Source organism: Mus musculus, chromosome 5 (genome assembly GCF_000001635.26).
Source record: "Mus musculus strain C57BL/6J chromosome 5, GRCm38.p6 C57BL/6J".
Classification (NCBI taxonomy): domain Eukaryota; kingdom Metazoa; phylum Chordata; class Mammalia; order Rodentia; family Muridae; genus Mus; species Mus musculus.
Window position 1 is genome coordinate 117,883,761 of NC_000071.6, and position 21,743 is coordinate 117,905,503.

General features: G+C 48.9%; 1 protein-coding gene across 1 annotated transcript in view; it reads left to right on the forward strand.

Annotated features, from left to right (window-relative positions):
- Positions 1-21,743, forward strand: part of Nos1 (nitric oxide synthase 1, neuronal) — a 92,002-nt gene that overhangs the window by 16,922 nt on the left and 53,337 nt on the right. Inside the window, exons 3-9 of the mRNA NM_008712.3 lie at positions 10,066-10,194; positions 12,021-12,166; positions 12,913-13,075; positions 13,951-14,042; positions 16,711-16,852; positions 20,061-20,200; positions 21,551-21,725. Coding sequence (NP_032738.1) covers positions 10,066-10,194; positions 12,021-12,166; positions 12,913-13,075; positions 13,951-14,042; positions 16,711-16,852; positions 20,061-20,200; positions 21,551-21,725 — 987 coding nt within the window. The remainder of the gene's footprint in view (positions 1-10,065; positions 10,195-12,020; positions 12,167-12,912; positions 13,076-13,950; positions 14,043-16,710; positions 16,853-20,060; positions 20,201-21,550; positions 21,726-21,743) is intronic.

Here is a 21,743-nt window from a genome sequence, read left to right on the forward strand (position 1 = left end):
GCCATCCTCTCGCCTCAGACATCTGAGTAGCTGGCCATTGCCATTATTATAAATGACAGGCAAAACTGACTTAAACTAGTTTGGGAAAGCTGAGCTGTTGACTTCTGTAGAGTGGTGATTTCTCCGCGTGGTGGTCTTGGTTAGCTGCGGGGAGGACCAGAGAGCCTGCAGTTTCTTGTCTTTGGTGATACCTCTGTGGACGTTGTCTTGCCCATCCCTGGTGCAAAATGCATCTGGCCCAAGGTGGACGGCGGAAGGAGCTACTTCCCATGATTCCAGACACTCCTCCCTAAACCTGCATGCATAGCCCTCTGGTGGAAGCAGAGAAAAGCAAACACCACCTTCCCTGCCCCCAAGAGCTTCCACTGTGTGGTTAAACAGGGTGCTGTAGGAACTTATGTGTCTCATCAGACAGCATGGGAGGGTTTTCCCAAGAGACACTGGACCCAGGCTTTGAAGATGAAGCAGAAACTTGCCTAACATAAAGTAGATAAAAGTACTCTGGTAAAAAAACAAGTGATTATGGCTGGCACACCGTGCTTTTATATTTCTAAGGCTCTTTACTGATCTCTGCTGTTATCTGTCATTCTCAGACCACCCAAGGCACCATGCTAAGGCCTTTCTGTGATAATAATCATATGTAAAATGTTACATTGGGTAAATAACATGAGACTGCCCCTTGTTCCTTCTTCCATAATCATCATATGTAAAATGTTACATCGGGTAAATAACATGAGACTGCTGCTTGTTCCTTCTGCCTGTGTTCATTTCTTTTCTCTCTAGTGTGACAGAATGACTGACCCAGCAGCTTTAGGGAGGGGAAGTTATTTTAGTATCACAGTTCCAGGGTAGGGGACAGTCATTCTATTAGGCCAGAAAGGCACAAGGATGGGAGCCATCTTGCCTGCAGTAGCTGAGGGAGGGTGAGGCTGCTTGCTCGTATCTTGGCAGATCAGGAAGCAGAGCTAGAACAAGTAGTTGAGCAGAGCTATAGTCTTAGTGCTAAACACCCAGCAACTCATTTCCTCCAGCCTGGCTCCCAGCCTCTCAAATACCACCACTCTCGGGAGGAACTACTGTTCAAAAACATGAGCTTGTGGGAGCCATGTCCTGTTAAACTAAAACCCGGACCTTAGGATTGGAACCTAGCCCTTCTTGACACCCCCTCTTATCCATGGTCTGACCCAAAAATGCCCCAGCTGCTGTCCTATTGAAGAAGTAGCTTCACGCTGTCTGGAGCCAGACTTTCACTTTCAGAGTCTTAATACATCACTTATCCAACCCACGATGTACAGGTAGAGAAGGCTCCAGGCCAAAGCAGCTTCTCCCCTGGGGTTCACCTCTCTCTCTCCCAGCACCCCATCCTGTCTCCAGCCTCCTGCTGGTTGCAGCGATCAGATGATCACTCCAGTGACCTTTCTTGTAACTCTGTCCCCACCCCTCATCCCAGTGGGAGCAGGCATTTCCTCTCCCCAGGGACCCAGGGCTTCCTGGCTACTTTCAAAATGTCAGAAACCATTGTAGAACATCTCTGTATTTCCAAGGGAGTACCAAGGGACCACTTTGGCCTCTGGGGAGCTCCAAATTACAAGGCAGGAGGGGTCAGGCTCCTGAGCCCATACTCCCTGGTATGCAGGCAAGCCGAAGTCTCTGAGAACTGGGGTGTGCTCTCTTGAAGGGGACAGCAGCCCCATGGGTCTGGGCAACAGAGGAGAAGAGCAGACACCCTGCCTCTCAGTTCCCAGTACACCACCACAGCAGGGAACCTTGGTTGGCCCTGACCCAAGCTTGTTAGTGATGTCAGAATAAAAATATCAGCCACAGTGCTATTTGATATACCACAGCCATGGAGATGGAGATGTGCAGCCATTAGAGGAGCCCAGGGTTCCGAAGCATAGCATAGCATAGCATAGCATAGCATAGCATAGCATAGCATAGCATAGCATAGCATAGCATAGCATAGCATAGCAGCTGACAGTGCTATGGGTGAGGCCAGGATGGCTCGGTCCTCACTGGTGGCCTCCATCAAATGAGTAGTTAGCACAGAGCTAGGACTTGCCATCATCAAAAGGGCTCATGGTCTCCTTGGGGGGATGGAATGAGTTAGACTATTAAATAATGGCAGCAACCAGAGCAACCACGCCGGGTACTTACTGAGCAATGTCAGTGCTGTTCTGAGTACTTAGGGACTACCATCTTTCTCCATCCTCAGCCCCACCCAGAGTAGTACTGTCAGCACCCTGCATGCTTCGGCTATATACCCATGGATTTACGGGAGCACAGACCAAAAATACTCACAAAATTGTATCTATACAGAACGATGTAGGCTATCATTTTCTATTACCTCCTACATCATGCTGCAATGCAGGTATTAGGGTAATGTTTCTAGAGATGACTTGAAGCACAAAGGAAACTGGGCTGGCAAGGTGGCTTAGTGGGTAGGAGCATTTGCTGAGCAAGTAGAGGGACCTGAGTTCAAATCCCCAGCACCCCCATAAAAAGCCAGGCCTGACTGTACATGCCTATAACTCCAGGATTTGGGGCTAGAGACAGGAGGGTCTGCAAAAATGGCTAGCTGGCCAGCCTGTGGTGAACTTCAGGCTCAGTGAGAGTCCCTGCTTCAAGGGTATATAAGGTAACGCTATGGAGGACAATACCTGGAACCCTACATCCTGCTCTGGCCTCTACAGGCACAAACATGTGACCTGCACAGTCAAGTATATAGCATGCACACACATGCATACACACATGCATACATGCACATACACATGTGTGCACATGCGAATGCATGCATAGCACACACCTCTGTTATCCCTATATTATAGTTGGGGAAACTGAGGCACAGAGATTTACTGAATCAGTGAATATCAGTAAGTGCTAGAGGTAGTCCTACCATCTCGGAGCCAATGCTCACGGGGGCCTCACGTGGAATAAGTGACCAGAATATAAGATCATTGTCCCTTATGGTAAATACTCCCCAAAGGAGGGATAGATACTGGGTATCCCAACACAATGAAAGATGTGGTCACCAGACCTGCAGCTAACATCATTCACTGCAAGAGAGGAAAAGGAAAACCTTTCACTAAAGCCAGGAACAGAGGATGGTGGGATGGTTCATCGGCTAACGCGCCTACCGCCAAACCCGACAGCCTGAGCATGGCTAATTACTATATCACTAACTTGAGGCAGGGGGATTAAGAAACCACAACTCTCTCTCATTATCACCGTTTCTGTCATCCACATCATGACCTGTTTCTCCTGGAGACCCGTCTCTAAGGACACACACCCAGCCCTGTCACCTGGCCTCTCCGACCCTTTTGTCTCTTCATCTGTCAGTGAAGATTGTAGAGTCTGTAGACGCACATTGGGTTGGACCCTGCTGAGCACCAAATAGGCATTTGCAAAAGATGGCTGAAAAGTCGATGAAACTTGATGTGACCACATCGCCGAAAGAGCTTACTTGCCTGGCTATCATTTCTTCATCGTCTATTTTCCTTGGCTTCTCAAAACATCACTTCTCAAAGCGAGATAGGTACAGATATAGACAGCGGCCATCACACTGTGAGGTTGGGGTCTCAGAGGCTCATGCACCCACATGACCAGCATAGTCCACCCAGCTGGCCCCGGAAGACGCCATTGGCTCTGTTCTAGCTGATATCTCAGGGCACCAATAGGTTCCTTTCTCCCTGAGAACTAACTCTGATCTCCTGAATCTTGAGAGGAATCCCCCTCAGACAAACCCTTGCCCCACCTCTCCTGCGTCAGCTCGCCCACAGTGAACTCCGCTGCCCTTCAAAACCATGCTTTCCAGAAAGTTTTCCTGTCAGGGCCTTCTGTCCCACAGCTGTGGCAGCATCTCATCTCTGCTGATGCCTTTCTCCCCTCCACCTGAGCAGTCTGTTTGGTGACCCCTGGTCTTTATAGGCTCCTTCATCAAAAGACAGTCATCAGCGCTGGGAAGATGGCTAAAGTGCTTACTGCACAAGCAGGAGGATCACTAAAGTGCTTACTGCACAAGCAGGAGGACCCAGGTTCAAATCCCCAGCACCCATGTAAAAAAGCCAGGTACCATAGTATACACCTCTAATCCAGGGCTGGGGAGGCAGAGACAGGAGAATTTCTAGAACTCACTGGCTAGCCAGTCTAACTGACCAGGAGGCTCCATGTTCAGTGAGAGAGACCTTGTCTCAAAAAAAAAAAAAAAAAAAAAAAAAAAAAGGTGAGTTATTGAGAAAGGTGCCCAATAGTGACCTCTGGCCTCTACATCCATTTGCATGTGTGCCAACAGTCAGAGATACATACAACACACATGTGCACACATACACACACCCCACATGCACACAAAGACACCAAGTCCTGCTCTCTGGGGGGTCAGAGCCAGGGTGGAACCAGGAAATGGGGTTTGAATACCCTGTGCCAATGTTTGGGTTCAGCCCTGTGGGAACTTCCACAAATTCTGCAAATGGTTTGTTTCCATAGCCAGTCTGCTCAGTGCAGGCTGTCCCACCTAGCGAGGCCATGACATTTGATTGGGGAACTTGGGAGAATTCTCTCAGTGCTGAGTCACCATGTAACTTGCTATTGAAACCCTTTTTTCATAACCCTAGCTCAGGCAGAGCTGCCCGCCCCTTTCCCAATTCATAGCTGTGGCCCATTGGCTTCCCGACAGAGACTCTGACAGCTCTAGGGAGACTTCCCTTCTTTCACCTTTCCATGCTCCCAAGATATTTGAAAAGGCTAAAAACAAATGTGCTTTTAACATGCAGATCTAGCAACCTCACACTTGGAACAAGACAGTGTGAACGAGCCACAGGGACTTACAGGATCCATGTTTAAGATTGATTTCTGGGGACACGTAACAATCCCAGTGTGATTACAGGACCAAGTTCAGGGTTATCTTGGAACACAAAACTATCCATCAGTCTCCAGGATAGGGTCAATATATATAAGTCCTCTTGCTTTGGGGGGTGTGGCGTGCATGTGTGTGTACAGGCACACATGTGTGCAGGTGCGTAGGTGTACGGATGCTCGTGCACCTGTGTGTGTGATGCCAGTGCACCTGTGTGTGTGAATGTGGAGGTCAGAGGTCAACACCAGGTGCTCTCCTCAATCATTCGCCACTCTGTTTTTCCTTCTTTAAAGATCCGCACATGCATACATTGTATCTTGTTTATACGCATTCCACATTCCCTCCTTCCAGCTCTCCCCAATGTCCCTACCTCCGTCTCCTCCCAACTTCCTGCCCTTTTGAGTTTGTTTTGTTTTGTTTTGTTTTGTTTTTATTATAACCCACTAATGCAGTTGGTGCTGTCTGGAGTAGATTGTTCACGCCCCAGTGAATGAATCCCCTTGGTTTCCTGAGTTGGAAATCTGAACCCATTTTGGCTGGACCAACTAGCCAGAGCACGCCCGGGATTCCAGCTGCCCTGTGTCCCAGCGGTGGAATTCTAACCACACATTGTAACATCTGCTTTCTCTGTGGGTGCTGAGGGTCTGAACTCGGGTCCTCAGAGTTACACAGCTAACTGAGCCATCTCTCCCTTGCTCACATTCTAGTTAAATGCCTCTCCATCTCAGAGGTCTGAGCTGCTACTTCTCCCACACAGTTCCATCTCCTGGGTCCTCCTCCTCCTTATCCTGACAGACTGGAGCACAGTCGAATGGGGAGAGGTGACATGATGAGCGGTTGCAGGTGTCCACAGGGTCACTGCAGGGACTGGATCACTTTAAACACAATGCTTTGCCCACACCCCACAGAAACCTTTCTCTGGGTCCTGAAAACAATTGGTTCCATCCTCCAGGCAGCAATATGCTCGCCGTACGGATGCTGCACCACCAGGATCCATAACTGGGTTAGGCTGGCCATCCTGAAAAACGTGGTCCCCACAGGTTGACAAGGGCTGCAGGAAGATCACAGTAGGTGGCGTCTAGCCCCTGTGGTGTGTTGGCCTGCTGCCCAGCTTGGCCCTGGCTTGCTGTCCTCATTTCAGGACAAGTCCAGAACAGGCAGGTTGATGCAGGGCTGTCACAGAGAGGCTGTGGCTGATGCCAACAGGGAAGAACGGAGGCGCTAGCTGATTCTGGGCAAGTTCAGGCACAGCTCCAGGGCTCACTCACGTAGGCTACATAACCTTGTCCTGACAACTGTGGACTTTGTGTCACAGTTATGACAGAGGGATGCCAAAGTCAAGGTGTTGGCAGAACAGCTCCTTGCCCTATAGCTGGTAATAGTCAGTTTCATGATCACAAGGCCTTCTCTCTGGGTAGGAGAGTGTCCCAGAATTCCCCTTTTTCTACATGACATCAGCATGTTAAGTCAAGGACTATATAGGGACCACAGTCTAACTTGTTACCTTCATAGGGACCCTGTCTTCAGTTAGGGATACTGTGTCGATTGCTTTCCGTTGCTATGACAAACTAACCACTGTGGAAGGAAGGGTTGATTCTGGCTCACAGTTTGAGGGACACAGTTCCTGGTAGAGGGGAGGGCATGGCATGGTGGCAGGAGCCTGTGACAGCTGGTTATATTTATCCAGTCAGGAAGCAGAGAGAGACCAATGTAGATGCTCAGCTAGCTTTCTCCTTAGTATTAGTCCCAAGACCCTAGCCTTTGACACTCACAGTTAGGGTCTGCCTGCAACTAACATAATCTGGAAACTTTCTTTCTTTCTTTTTTTTTTTTTTTTTGATTTTTCGAGACAGGGTTTCTTTGTGTAGCCTTGGCTGTCCTGGAACTCACTCTGTAGACCAGGCTGGCCTTGAACTCAGAAATCTGCCTGCCTCTGCCTCCGGATCTGGAAACTTTCTTACTGACATGCACATCGGCCTGTTTCCATGGTGATTATACATCCTCTCAAGTGACAGTCAAGATGAGCCACCGAAGTCACATTCAGAGGCTCTGGTCTTTTGGACAATGTAAGGATTTGAGAGGACACAGGTATTGGGTAGCACAGGTCCTTGGCCCCTGATCTGACATCTTCCTGTCATATTGAGGTCCTGGCTTCCTGCCTCAAACACATCCTTTCTCCAGCTCCCACCCCCCCACCCCCCACCTCCCCATCCCACCCCCACTCCCACCCCACCCCCACCTCCGTTCTCCTCCCTGCTTCTCAGAGTCTGCTGTTCCCACATCAAGTTTTCTGAACTTCTGTGACCCAGACAAGAGGAAGCCGCCAGGACGACTTGACTTTTTTCACACCCCAGATTGTCAGTTGCTCTTCCTATATACCAGGCTTAACCCAAATTCCCTCTTCCAGTCCAGCTTCCTGGAGATCTACCTTCCAGCTATGCCACGCCCCCCTGCCGCATCCTTGAGAAAGCTTCTCTGAGATTCTCAGTCCTCACCCCCTCCCTCCCACAATCCTTGCAATCTCCGGATAGCCAATCCTGACCTACAAAAGGCTCCACTTAGCTTTTCAGTTTCACAGTGGTGTGAAAGCAATATTTATTCTGTAGGAGTTTGTACTTCCGGCGTTTGAGAGACTATGCAGCCCAATGTTGTAGCTCGCTTTCAGTGATAAGTCACCGAAGTCACCAGGGGGAACACCCAGCCCAGTGCTCTAGAGTGAAGTTCCCTACTGAGCTGGGATGCCCCCTGGGAGCACTGCATTGTATCCAGTGAAGAAAGGAGAGAAATGGGTCTATCAGGTCGTGCCCACACACACACACACACACACACACACCCTCACCCTCAGAGAAGTCTAGGCTCCTCTATTACTTGACCCTGGCTTCCAGCAGCCCACTCACTCGAAAATTGCTAACTGTAGCAGATGAAGGCCCCACCCTGGTGACCTCATTTAGCCTCTGTGATCTCCAAAAACTCCTGTCACCAAAGGATCAGGGTTCTGGCATGTAGACTTGGGGGGGGGGGGTAATAACTCAGCTTATTACCTTTGGGTCCCCAAAGGCTTATTCCACACAAGCTGGCGAAGAGGCAGCTGAACAAGAGGAAGGCGGATGAGGAAGTCAGTTTCCTGTGTCTCTGAAGCCACGTACACTGATTCACCCAGCTGTGTGTTGAAAATATCCAGGGGAAAAAAAAACTGTAGATGAAGGCTGGGGAGGAGGCTCAGTGGTAAAGGCCTGGCCTAGTGTAGATAAGTTCCTGTCTATTTCCCCGTAACTGGTGTGTGTGTGTGTGTGTGTGTATGTGTATATATGTATGTGTATGTATGTACGTGTGTATGTATGTATGTTTATGTGTGTATGTATGTGTGTATATTTGTATATGTGTGTATGTGTGTGTATATATGTATGTATTTATGTGTATGTATGTGTGTGTGCTAAATATGCACAGACTTTCTCTCTTGTCATATACCCCTAAACTATATAACATTAGAACTATTTACCCAATATTTATAAGAGGGGGTACATGGGTTGTAGGCCAATACGATGACATTTTTTTTAATTTGAGGGACTGAAAAACTGTAATTCTGGTATCCATGGGGGTTCTAGCACCCATCTCTACAGATACAAAGAGACAACCGGATCATCTGAATCTCTATGTAGATATGTATACAATATGAAGATTAAGACAGGAGTGTAGTAGACACCTGTGATCCCTGCACTCTAAAGGCGGAGGCAGCAAGATCAAAAGTTCAGGGTCATCCTTGGCTACATAGTAAGTTCAAATCCCAAAATAAAAGCTATCAGAATGTGCAGTTATAAACAAGGCATGCAGGTGTAGACAGGGAGTGCAGGTGTAGACGGGGCATGCACTCGTGCTCATGGAATCATTACAGGAGTACTGGTCGTGGTGACTCTTGCCTCTCACCCCAGTGCTTGGGAGGTAGAGGCAGGAGAATAGAAGCTTCAGACCCACCTAGACTACCAGCTGCCTCTAATGAACCACCTGCAGCAGCAGGGGAGGCGAGAGAGAACCTAAGTTCAGTCGCTGAAGCCCAAGCTAAAAGTAAACAAACAGAAGTCAGATACGGTGCTTGTAACTTGAATTTGCAACTAGAGATGGATGGATCCCTGAGGTTCAAAATAAGGTGCATGGTGCCTGAGGTGATGCCCAAGGTTGTCCTCTGACTCTACACACAAGTGTGCTCATGCACACGCACACATATACACACACACAAACCCACCTGCAGGTTGTGCTGGGTGCACACATACCCAGACCCCTGGTCCTTTGACCTTCACAAGCTCATTGTGACCACAGGCCCTTGCACTCACCTGAGTCCTCCACATAGCCTGCATCCCCAGCCCTCCTTCCTAGTCTCATCCTGCCTCACCTTAGCATCAATTCTTTCTCCCCTGTTTCAAAAGGCTAAGAACATGGCTGTGGCCGTGTCACCAATGTCCGGTCATGGAGTGTGTTTGGCTGTGAGTTAGGAACTAAGATGGTGTACCTGTGAGAGCTTGGGAGTTGAAACTCAGATATTATCATGGTTTGAATATGCTTGGCTCAGGGCGTGGCACTGTTTGAAGGGGTCACCTCTGTTGGAGTGGGCGTGGCCTTGCTGGAGTGGGGGTGGCCTTGTTGGAGTGGGTGTGTCACTGTGGGCATGGGCTTTAAGACCTTCATCCTAGCTTCCTGGAAGCCAGTCTTCTGCTAGCAGCCTTTCAGATGAAGATGTAGAACTCTCAGACACGTATGAGTCACACAGGTCAGACCCACGTCCTCCCTACATTACCTGCAAATGACTGGGTTTCTACAGCTCTAAGGACCACATTCAAAGCTTGATAGTTTCTGCTCCATCGTTGATTCACTCAACAAACATCCACCAGGTCTCTATGTGGTATTCTAAATACTAGAATTTAAGTCTATTCTAGATAGTCTTGACTCTATAACAAACATTAAGGAGGTCACCTTTGATCTCCTGCCTCCTTGCCCCCAGATCTAATCTGTAACATTTTTCCACACTGTGGTACATCTTTTCCCTATGGAGGAAAGCAAAGCTATTGGTCTCAGGAAACCTTGCACCTGTCACCCCGGGAAGGTTGGGCCCTTTTCTTTGGGAAGGCAGCAGGAGACCCAGAGAAAACTCTAGAAGAGCAAAGTCTTCACATCTCCTTTAAGACACCATGCCCCTCATCTGATGCCTTCCTTCTTATTCCCAGTCTCCCGCCTCGGGCAAACAGTCTCCTACCAAGAATGGCAGTCCTTCCAGGTGCCCTCGCTTCCTTAAGGTCAAGAACTGGGAGACAGATGTGGTCCTCACTGACACCCTGCACCTGAAGAGCACGCTGGTGAGTGTCGGGGCTAACTCACCTCACAGGAGGGTGGGAGGGTGGGCGGGAGGGGGGGACGGCATCTGTGTTGAGGATCCTGTGCATAGCAATGTGATTGTGATAAACACTTCCTGTAGCCCACCCCCATGAGAGGCCAGAGTCCCCACTCACACTGTGACAGCCAGAGGGTCACAGCTGGCATTGCCTCACACCTCCCTGGATGCTTTACCAATGAGTCATGCTATCAGCTAAAGCCTCTCTTGGTGAGCACCTTGCACACAGCAGAATTTAAGGGTCCTTGAGCATTCTTCGCCTCTCCCAGTGTGATCATGGATGGACGGGGTACTGAGCCAGCCCTTCCTACATTTCACACTGTGGTCTCTGTTCCATACCAGATTCTTAGTACTCAACATTCCAGCCCTTCGCCTTCTGTTTTTGTTAAAATACGAACCTCTTGAAGGAATAACGTCTCTGTCAGCTAATGCATGTAACAAGCAGACCCCAAGTATGTGGGTCTCATATCCACAAGATGACAGCTCAGACCGGGCTGCTCCAGGATGGCCCTGGAAGAGAAGATTCTGTTCTGGGTGGCCTCTCCTCTTCCAGGAAGCAAGCTTAAGTCTGTCCCCAGGGCTGCAGAAGTATGCAAGGTATCTCTATTTTCTATTCACATACAAGACTTCTTGAGCCCTAGGCTTACAGATGGCCCAGGGTCACTCTTCCTACGTTCTATAGGTCCAGACCAATCTGTACATAAGGGGTGAGGGACAAGATGAGTCTCAAGAGAGGATCTGTAAAATCACATCACAAAGAATGAGTGTGTGTGGCAGGGAAGAACTATGGATACCTCGGACATACTCACCTAGCATATACAAAGCCCTGGGTATGAATAAGTCATACACTAAGTGGAGTAGAGATACGTGGCTGTAATCTCTATATTAAGGAGGTGGAGGCAGCAGGGTCAAAAATTCAAAGGCCATCCTTGACCTGGGCCATATATAGAGCTTGAGACCAGTCTGGGCTACTTGAGACCTTGTCTCAGTGATGATGTGATGATGATGACGACGACGATGCCATTATTCGTTTTCTTTGATCACTATAGGACGGATTTTTTTTTTTTCTGGAACTGCATGTGATGGTACATATCTGTACTTTGGCAGAAGGTCAAAAACTCAAGGCCAACCTCAGGTATACAGTGAGTTCAAGGCCAGCCTGGGCTACATGTTATGCTGCCTTAAAATAAAAACTAGATGATAGATAGATGATATGTAATAGAATTAATAGATGATAGATGAAAGATTGGTAGATAAACATATAGATAGATTATTGATACAATGATAATAGATGATAGGTAGATGAAAGATGAGTGGTGTGATAAATGATAGATACATAGATACATAAATGCATAGATACATAGATGATAAATATATACATAGATATATAGATACATAGATGTTAGATACGTAGATAGATGATACATAGATAGATACATAGACACATAGATGATGGATATATACATAGATTGATGATATATAGATACAGAGCTAGATAGATACATGGATAGATACATAGATTCATAGATGATAGATGATATAAAGATGATAAATGAACAATAGGCACATAGGTGATAGGTGGAGAGATGATTGATAATAGAGGTTACAGGTAGAGATGGCTGAGACAGGTAGACACTAGGTTGTTGCATCATGGCTGTGTGTCCCAGAGAAAAAGTCCCTTCCCTAATTGACAAGCACAAACAACTTGGGCACCATGGTTCTCAGTCATGACACCTGCCAAGCCTGGTGGGGAGAAGGCAGACTCTCACCCACATCCCTCTTGGCCTCCAGGAAACGGGGTGCACAGAGCAGATCTGCATGGGCTCCATCATGCTGCCATCCCATCACATACGGAAGTCAGAAGATGTCCGCACCAAGGACCAGCTCTTCCCTCTAGCCAAAGAATTTCTCGACCAATACTACTCCTCCATTAAGAGGCAAGTGCAGGGGGCTAGGCGGCTGCACCAATGGGGGAAATGGCTCCCCATGCATGTGTGACGACCTGTGGTCAGATTCCCAGCACCCTTGTGAAAGCAGAACATGTTGGGACGTGTCTGCAACTTCAGCAGTGGGGAGTAGAGACAAGTGGATCCCTGGGGCTCATTGACAACTCCTGCTTCAAAAAGTAACATGGGGAGAATTAGAAGAAGACACTCACTATTCCCCATGTATACAAGCACAGGTATACAAGCACACACACAGGTGCATAAACACATACACATGTGCATACACACATATGCATTCATACTTACACACAAACTCACACATACACACACATGTATACATACATGCATGCATGCATACATGCGCACACATATGCACATATGTACACACACGTGCTCATATACCCACACACATACGTGCACATATATACACACATATGCATACACACATGCAAATATACCCACACACAGGTGTGTGCACACATATGCACACTTACATGTGCATACATACTCACACATACACATGCACCCACACACACACATGCATATACACATATACATACACATACATGCACACTTGTACATACACCCCCACTGGCACACACATGCACATATATGCATACATATACATGTGCTCATACACACATGCACACATACTCACTTGTGCACCTGCACACACAGAACACTTCCAGGCCGTCACATGGCACCCTCCTCCCCCTCCCCCATTCCTCCTTCCTTAGGTTTGGCTCCAAGGCCCACATGGACAGGCTGGAGGAGGTGAACAAGGAGATCGAGAGCACCAGCACCTACCAGCTCAAGGACACGGAGCTCATCTATGGCGCCAAGCATGCCTGGCGGAACGCCTCTCGCTGTGTGGGCAGGATCCAGTGGTCCAAGCTGCAGGTAGGAGGCGACACTCAGCCATCAGGGAGACCCTCTGGGAGGGAACAAGCCAAGGGGGCAGATGGAGCTTTGAATGCTGCTCTTTAGTGAATAAAACTGCCACACCTCTCAGTAGAATTCAGGCTGTCCTCTTTGCTGCAGACCCCACCGCTCCCTTTTACTTGCGCCTGCCTGATGGAGTTCACTTCTGTGTCCCTGGTCTGAGTCTGTGCTAGGGAGTAGCTTAACGTTACAAGTTGATTGAGTTGTAGGATCAGGCTTTCTGTTCCATGCACTGTGTTAGCATACGTTATGCGTACTCATGGGCTTTATCATGACAGTTTCAGTTATATGAAGTATTTTGATCATGTTTAGTCCCCTTCCCAACCCTTTTTCCTTCAGCGTCCTATGTTTTATTTTTTATGTTCGGTGAGCCGCTGGCTTTGATTAATGCTGCTGGCATGAGGGGGATGGGGTGGGGGGTGGGCTTAGTCAATGGAGCATGGTCACCTTTCCAGCGCTACGCCATCAAAGAGAGTGAGGAGCCAGTAGCTCCTCAGAACAGGGTGGGGTCTCACGAGCCCCCACCTCACCCTCTGTTCTAGATTATTCGACCTTTGCTTGTTTTCAAATGCCTGGTAGCCCCACAGAAAACATAACCAGTCTGGCTCACTCCTTCCATTACATTTGCCCTCTACACGTATCCATCATGACCATTTCCTCCGTTACTAGCATAAAAAACAAAAGGCAATACAAAATGAAGCCTAGACGTCAAGAAGGTGGGGGGCTGACTGACCAAGACAGCAGTGGGCTCAGGGACCCCTGGAAAGGTACTCTGCCCTGGGCTTCCAGGGAGAAAGGAGGCAGCTGGCAATCCCATCATGCACTTTCCACAGGTGTTCGATGCCCGAGACTGCACCACAGCCCATGGGATGTTCAACTACATCTGTAACCACGTCAAGTACGCCACCAACAAAGGGAACCTCAGGTGAGTTGCCCTGCTGGGTGGGACAGAGTGGGGTGATATCCCTGCAGCATAAGATCCTGGTCCTGGAGGTGCCTCAGCTGCCAGGGGAAAAGGCTGTCCCCTTCTGGGGAGGTGGCCCAGCTGGCTGAAATAGCCTGGCATTCTTTTCCCCTGCCCTTCCTCTGCCGGAACAGAAAAGAACAACAAAAACTGAAAGTCTGCCGGGACTCTAGTTCCCTGTCACCCGCAGAGAGTACTGGAAACTAGTTAGGATTCCTGGAAAGAAGAAACTCCCATTTCTGAGTAGAGCCAGCGCTCACAGCATTCCACCCTGCTGTGGCTGCCTCCCATTCTGTCCCCCAGCACTGTGTCTTCCGTTCTGCCCCACCCCACCCCCAGCCCCACCTTGGACTCTTGTACCCATACAAAGAACGTAGCCTGCAGGGAAGCTAAGGCAGGGGGTAACTTGGTCTGTGACTTCCACACTGGCCTCAGCTGCTCCCGCACAGCTGAGGCCCGGGCCACAGCTGGTTGCACTTGTCAATCCCGCTGGTGACATCTGTTTCCCACCGCTGAGAATTGGTCCCAACTCAGAAACACCCAAGGCTATTTCCGAGATATTCCCATGGACCCCACCCCCACCCCCACCCTGGGCTTCCCCCAAGCTTATGCAGAGGGAATTTGTCTGCCTCAGGCATGGATTTTCCTTCTGCCTAAGCCAGCAGAAGGAACAGAAATCATTTGTGTGTGAGGAATTCATTTTAGGACTCCTAAGTAGCCTCACCCTGATACAGTATCAGAGAACTTTCCAGCAAGCAGCCACACAGGAAGCTAGCTCACTTGATAAGGTGTGTGCTGCGCCAGCATGGGGGTCTGAGCTGGAATCCAGAACCCATGGTTTTAAAGAGTGCTTGCCATCTCCAGTGCTGGGGAAGTGAAGGTGGGGGATTCCTGAGGCTTGCTGTCCCTCCAGGATGAGTGAGAGACCTTGTCTCAAAGAGCAGAGTGGGCCTCTGGCTTCCATGTATGAGCACAGAGAGACAGAGAGACAGAGAGACAGACAGAAACAGAGACAGGCAGACAGAGAGGCAGAGACAGAGAGACAGAGACAGACACAGAGAGACAGAGACAGACAGAGAGACAGAGGGACAGAGACAAAAACAGAGAGACAGGCAAAGACAGACAGACAGGCAGAGAAAGGCAGAGAGACAGAGACAGAAACAGACAGGCAGGCAGACAGAGAGGCAGAGACAAAGAGACAGACAGGCAGGCAGGCAGGCAGACAGACAGACCGGCAGGCAGGCAGGCAGGCAGGCAGACAGAGTCTTCCAACATACTCTAAGCCATGAATGTCAGGCTTTGCCAAAGCTATACCCTCAGGTTGCTTAGGGGCTGTTCTGGCAGTGTTCAAAGGACACTATGAGCCAGCAAGCAGAGGGGTTACCCTGAATCCTGCAGCTGTGGAATGGGGATCCTCATGAGAGCTAATTGAAACACTAACCACTTAGGATTCTCTCTTAAGTTTTAAACCTCGGGTCTAAAAGCCATTCAGAAGACAGTTTCTGCTGAAGCGACACAGGCCTTCAAACTGCCCACAGGTAACTGAGCCCCAGGGAAACAGGCGAGGTAGGTGTGGCCATGCTTCTCACACCCCTCCGTCACAGTTCCCACACGGAAAGTATCACACCCGACTCACGATGTGTGGCTCTGCTGTTTACAAACAGGTTTCTTAAATGTATGTGCACACCAACAGGCTCTGGCTGGTGGCCACCTATAGACATAGCGAGTGTCTTGAAGCCAGAGGGAAGGCAGCTGGCTTTGGGCTTTGTTGTCTCCCACGCGCTACAGAGATTTTCTCTAAGAGATGTAGAATATTTACCTCACCGGGGATGGCTCCATGAATTACTTCCAGCCCAGGGTCTAGCCTCGTCCTCTGGCATCAGTGACATCCTGCCATGCAGTGGCAAATGCTTAGAGAGAAAGACCTACAGAACGTGCTCAGAAGCAGGGTCGGGTGAGCTCCAGTTAGGAAGCTGTTTGTGGGAATAGCGTGACAGCAGAGAGGGATTCCAGGTGAGGGAGGCAAGATAATGTTCATATAGGGTGTGTGTGTGTGTGTGTGTGTGTGTGTGTGTGTGTGTGTGTGTGTGTGTGTGTGTGTGTGTGAGAGAGAGAGAGAGAGAGTGTGTGTGTGTGTGTGTGTGTGTGTGTGTGAGAGAGAGAGAGAGAGAGAGAGTGTGTGTGTGTGTGTGTGTGTGTGAGAGAGAGAGAGAGAGAGAGAGTGTGTGTGTGAGAGAGAGAGAGAGAGAGAGTGTGTGTGTGTGTGTGTGTGTGTGTGAGAGAGAGAGAGAGAGAGTGTGTGTGTGTGTGTGTGTGTGTGTGAGAGAGAGAAAGAGAGAGAGAGAGAGAGAGTGTGTGTGTGTGTGTGTGTGAGTGAGTGTGTGTGAGTCACACACTTCTCATTCCAGCCTCAGGAGGCTGGGGCAGGAGGATCATAACTTCAAAACCATGCTGTGGGTTTCCTACCTTGCACAGACCAAGAGTTCTGTTGGCGGAGCTGCTAACTTGGCTCCTTCCTTCCTCCAGCTGGAGACCTGGACATCTGATCTCCAGCTTTGTCACTGTGTCCTTCCTCCAAGGGACAAGTCCCGCCCTGGTGACTTCTTCCCGTCCTCTCTCCTCTCCCAAGGTCGGCCATCACTATATTCCCTCAAAGGACTGATGGCAAGCATGACTTCCGAGTGTGGAACTCGCAGCTCATCCGCTATGCCGGCTACAAGCAGCCAGATGGCTCTACCTTGGGCGATCCAGCTAATGTGGAGTTCACAGAGGTGAGTCTAGATGCCCCAAGCCTATCCCCGCTGGACTCTCCGTAAACCCCTTCCCCCTCCCCCACCCCTTCCCTCCCCACCTATACCTCTGTGCTTTTCCATTGTAATCTTTCTACCCTGAAGGGTCCTGCCAGCAAGGGGCACAGGAGACACTCCTCAGACCTTGCTCTTACCTGTGACCACCCACAGATCCACCACATGCGCCCCTTTGGCTCCCTCAACCTCTTCCTGTGGAAGCTTCTGTCCCCTTTCAGAGTTGAAATCCACTTGTCAATGCCAAGCACAGATCCTAAAATATTAAATGAATGAAGGAATGTCTAGGACCCAAAGGAAGTTCCCCCAGACTCCCACCAATACCAACATTGTTCAGAGAAGTCATATCCCCGGGACCACCTTTCCTGAGCTGACCTACATGGCTCCTTCGTGTCCTGATCAATAGTTTGAGCTGGAGCCAGTTCGGTGACAAATGCCTTTAGTCCCAGCACCTAGGAAGCACCAGCAGGGGCAGTGTGCTGAGCTAGCCCGACTTGACTGTCAGGCTCAACTGGCCCAAACATCACTATACCTAAATCCTGGGGACCAAAAGTTGACAAAGGCTACCAAGAGAACTAAGACTGCCCATCCCCACCTCCCGGGGTCCCTTCCAAGTGGACATGATGCTGCACAGTTCAGGGAAGAGACACTTTCAAATGTACTCTGCCCCACTGGTACACCACAGCAGACAGATGCTAACCCCGGGTCCCCATTTACTCATCCCACACACCCCCTGCCTTTCCCCTCTCCCAGGCATGCCAACTTCATATACATAAGGCTTTTCTCATTGAAATGTGATAATCCTGAGAACCGGCTGTAACCAGGGCAACCAGGAGGCGCACCTGTGCACTCGGAGTCCGGGCCAGGCTCCCCAGACTCCGTTCCACTTGGCTGAGCACTAACTGCTAAGCGTGTAGTTGGCTGACCTTGCCTCCTGCTTAGCTGAACATGACTGTGAACCGCAACTCTTTCTCCCCTATCTGTGTCCAGAACCTTCTATAGCCAGCATCAGTTCTACTGGCTTCTGCTCACACAACACAAAGAAAGACCCCAAAACCTGGCTACACGGTTATTTAGAGCCCTGATACCATTGCCCTGATTGTGCCCATGCATGCAAGGGGTTGTAAGCATGGTTCCCAGCTGACCCCAACCAAGAGATCTCCTAGGTGGCCACAAAATACAAACAAACAAAAAACCCATACAGCAGAATACTCTTTAAAAATAATTTATTTAATTTTATTTTATAAACATTAGTGTGAGGATGCCATATCCCCTGGAGCTGGAATTACAGTTGTGAGTTCCCACATGGGTGCTGAGAACTGAACCAGACTCTCTAGAAGAGTAGGTAATTCTAACTTTTGTGACGCCTCTCCAACCATCCACCCCCATTATAATCTTATGTTGAGTATATTTTGAAATTAGAATAGTAGAGTATATATAATGGGGTGGAGCAGTTTAGCACATTGATAAATTTGGAAACTTAATGGATTAAATATGTTCAATTTTACTATAAAGTATCATATTTGAATGTGTTCAATAATTTTGTCCTTCCTCATGCGGTATAGTGGTGGTACATGCCTGTATTCCCGAAACTCAGGAGACTGAGGTGGAGGAGGGGCTGTGAGTGTGAAGCCAACCTGAGCTTAGTGAGATTCTGTCTCAAAGCAAAACTGAGGCTGAAGAGGCGGCTCAGTGGGTAAAGGGCTGGCTGCACAGAGATCCCAGGTAGTGACACATACCTGTCATGTTAGCATAGAGGAACCGGATATAGGAGGATTGATCGTATTCTATCCAAATCACTGAGCTCTGGGTATAGTCAGAGGGCATGTCTCAGAGGAGCCAAGCATGATAGCACATACCTTCAGGCCCAGCACCATGGAGTCAGAGGCAGATGAACCTCTGGGGTTCTGAGGTCAGCCTGGTCTACATAGTGCCAGGGTATCCTGGTCTACATACTGAGGCCTTCTGGGCTGGAGAGATGGTTCTGTGGTTAGGAACACTTCTATAGGACCTTGGTTCAATTCCCATGGCCCACATCACAACTGTCTATAACTCCAAGGAAATCTAACGCCCTCTTCTAGGCACTGCAGTCTCCAGTGATGAACCTGGTGTGTAGACATATACCCAAACAAAACATCCTCATACATTATCTAAAATAATAATAATAAATAAAATAATAATACAGGTATTTTATTAAAAGAGCATGTCTCAAATAAAATAAGATAGAAAGCCTACACGCATAAACACATACACAATATACAATATATGTATACCACAGAAAGAAATTATATAATGTATATAATTAATAAACCAATATTGATATTTAATGCACTTTATTGTGTTCCTTAAACATAAGTTTAATATACTTAGTAAATGAACAAGTGTCATCTTATTTAACTTTAGTATCAAACGCTTGATTAAAAGTCTCAGTCCATTATTAATGACTTACTATTCATATGAGGTACATTGTTGGATTTAAAATTCACAGTTTAAAATGTGAGAGTTAGCCAGGCAGTGGTGGCGCACGCCTTTTATCCCAGCACTTGGGAGGCAGAGGCAGACGGATTTCTGAGTTTGAGGCCAGCCTGGTCTACAGAGTGAGTTCCAGGACAGCCAGGGCTACATAGAGAAACCCTGTCTCAAAAAGCAAAACAAAACAAAATAAAAAAAAGTGAGTGCTAATGAAATGAGCCACACTTCCGAGTTCTTCTTTCTTAATGAAGCTTCCGAAGCATTTCATCTCCTGCATCTCGCTGTGCCTGCGGACAGCTGTGCACGCGTTTTCTGCAGAGAGCCATGGCACTGGAGATTTCCTTTGTCTCTTGTGACACTTAACCCCACACATTAAAAGCTAGCCCGTGGAGGATGCCACAGTCAGTGAGACTCAGCCCTCAATCCCCTGGTGTGCACAGCCAGCTCAGCACCGGAGACCCTTTCTGGATCAGGCTGACATATGTCCCCTGGGGAAGCTGCCCTGGTTCTATGGTGAGGTCAGACAGAGCTTCTAACGGTGGCTCTTACTTTTTGAAGCAGCACTCATAACTGAGAGGCCTCAGAGGGCTTGCATGAAGACTTCCGTTTGTCCCCTTCCCCTCTCCTCCCCCTCCCCCATGCCCGTTGTGTGCTGTGTTTGGAGGGGCAGGGGCGGAGATGTGACTGAGTTTTCTGTTTGTAGATCTGTATACAGCAGGGCTGGAAACCCCCAAGAGGCCGGTTCGATGTGCTGCCTCTCCTGCTCCAGGCCAATGGCAATGACCCTGAACTCTTTCAGATCCCCCCAGAGCTGGTGCTGGAAGTACCCATCAGGCACCCCAAGTAAGAGGGAGTGCTCTCGGGGGAGGGGGGCTCCCCTCCCATTACCTCCTCTGTCCATCTTATGTCCTTCCGAACTAGCCTGGACCACCAGATGCATCTGTTTCTAAGCAACTCTATGACCCGCCCTCTGCCCAGCTCTTAGGGAGGTCACAAGATTAGACATACCTACTGTCTCGCTATAGACACAGACATCTAATAGAGGAAGCTGCTGCATACAATGACTGACCCTGGGTGAACCAAGTTCAGACAGAATCTGGAGCCCAGAAGTAGCTAGGAGACCAAGGTCAGAGAAGCATGCGCACTCTCAGAGTGAAAGACACGCTAGGCTAGTGAGGTGGCTCAGCTGGGAAAGAAGCTCGCTACCAAGCCTGACTTCACAAGTTCGATCCCAGGGCCCACACAGTGGAAGGCCAGAGCTGACTCCTATAAAATGTCCTCTGGCACACACATACACACACACACACACACACACACACACAAATAAATGTAATTATAAAATGAATGAAGGAACACCACCCTGAGGTGCTAGACCGGGGCCAAACCCGAGGGAAGTTGCTAAGAAACTTAGGTCGTACACAAAATAGATCTTAAAAATCCAGTTAATTATTTTTAATCTGTGATGAGCTACATCTCAACTTCTTAAATAAACACAGGATCAGCTCAGACCTGACATGAGGGTCTGGCGAGTTAGGAAAGTCACACAAGAGGGACTATTTAAAGAGGGTTGTTGGTTTTTTTTTTGTTTTGTTTTTTTTTTAGTGCAGATTCTTTCCAAATACCTCATACACAAATAACAGTGCTGATCTTGTTGGCTCCATCTCTGGGGGGGGGGGGAGGGGGCAGAAGGTTGCCCCTGGGACTGGTACCCCACCTGCCTTACCTGAGTCTTCCCTGGACTGAGAACTCCTGTCCGAGGCACCTGACCCATGGCAACACAAGCAGCTCCCTGAGTGCACTTACCTTACCTGTGTCCACCTCTAGGCCTGTTCAGACGGCTTTGTGGTCTTCACTCTATCCCCGCCTCTGTGGTTGGTGTCAAAGAGGAGAAGACCGTAGACCAATAACTCCTAAAATAGTTCCAAGAAAGCACAGCAAAGGGGAAATATGAGGTCACCTGGACCCAACGGGACACTGGGAAGGTTTCCCAGAGGGAGGAACATCTAGCTGGGAAGTGAGCATAGGTTAAAAAATGAAGGCACGGTAAAGAGGAGATATAGGGAGAAGGAACTATCAATAATCGGTGTTTGTACGTGGTCCCAGTTGGTGTTGAGCCTGAAGCATCTCCATCCTGAAGATGCTGCTCAGGGGATACTGGCTGCATGCTGAGCAGGGCCATGTTGCTCTCTGCAGGTTCGACTGGTTTAAGGACCTGGGGCTCAAATGGTATGGCCTCCCCGCTGTGTCCAACATGCTGCTGGAGATTGGGGGCCTGGAGTTCAGCGCCTGTCCCTTTAGTGGCTGGTACATGGGCACGGAGATTGGCGTTCGTGATTACTGTGACAACTCTCGATACAACATCCTGGAGGTGAAGTCCCTCGATGGT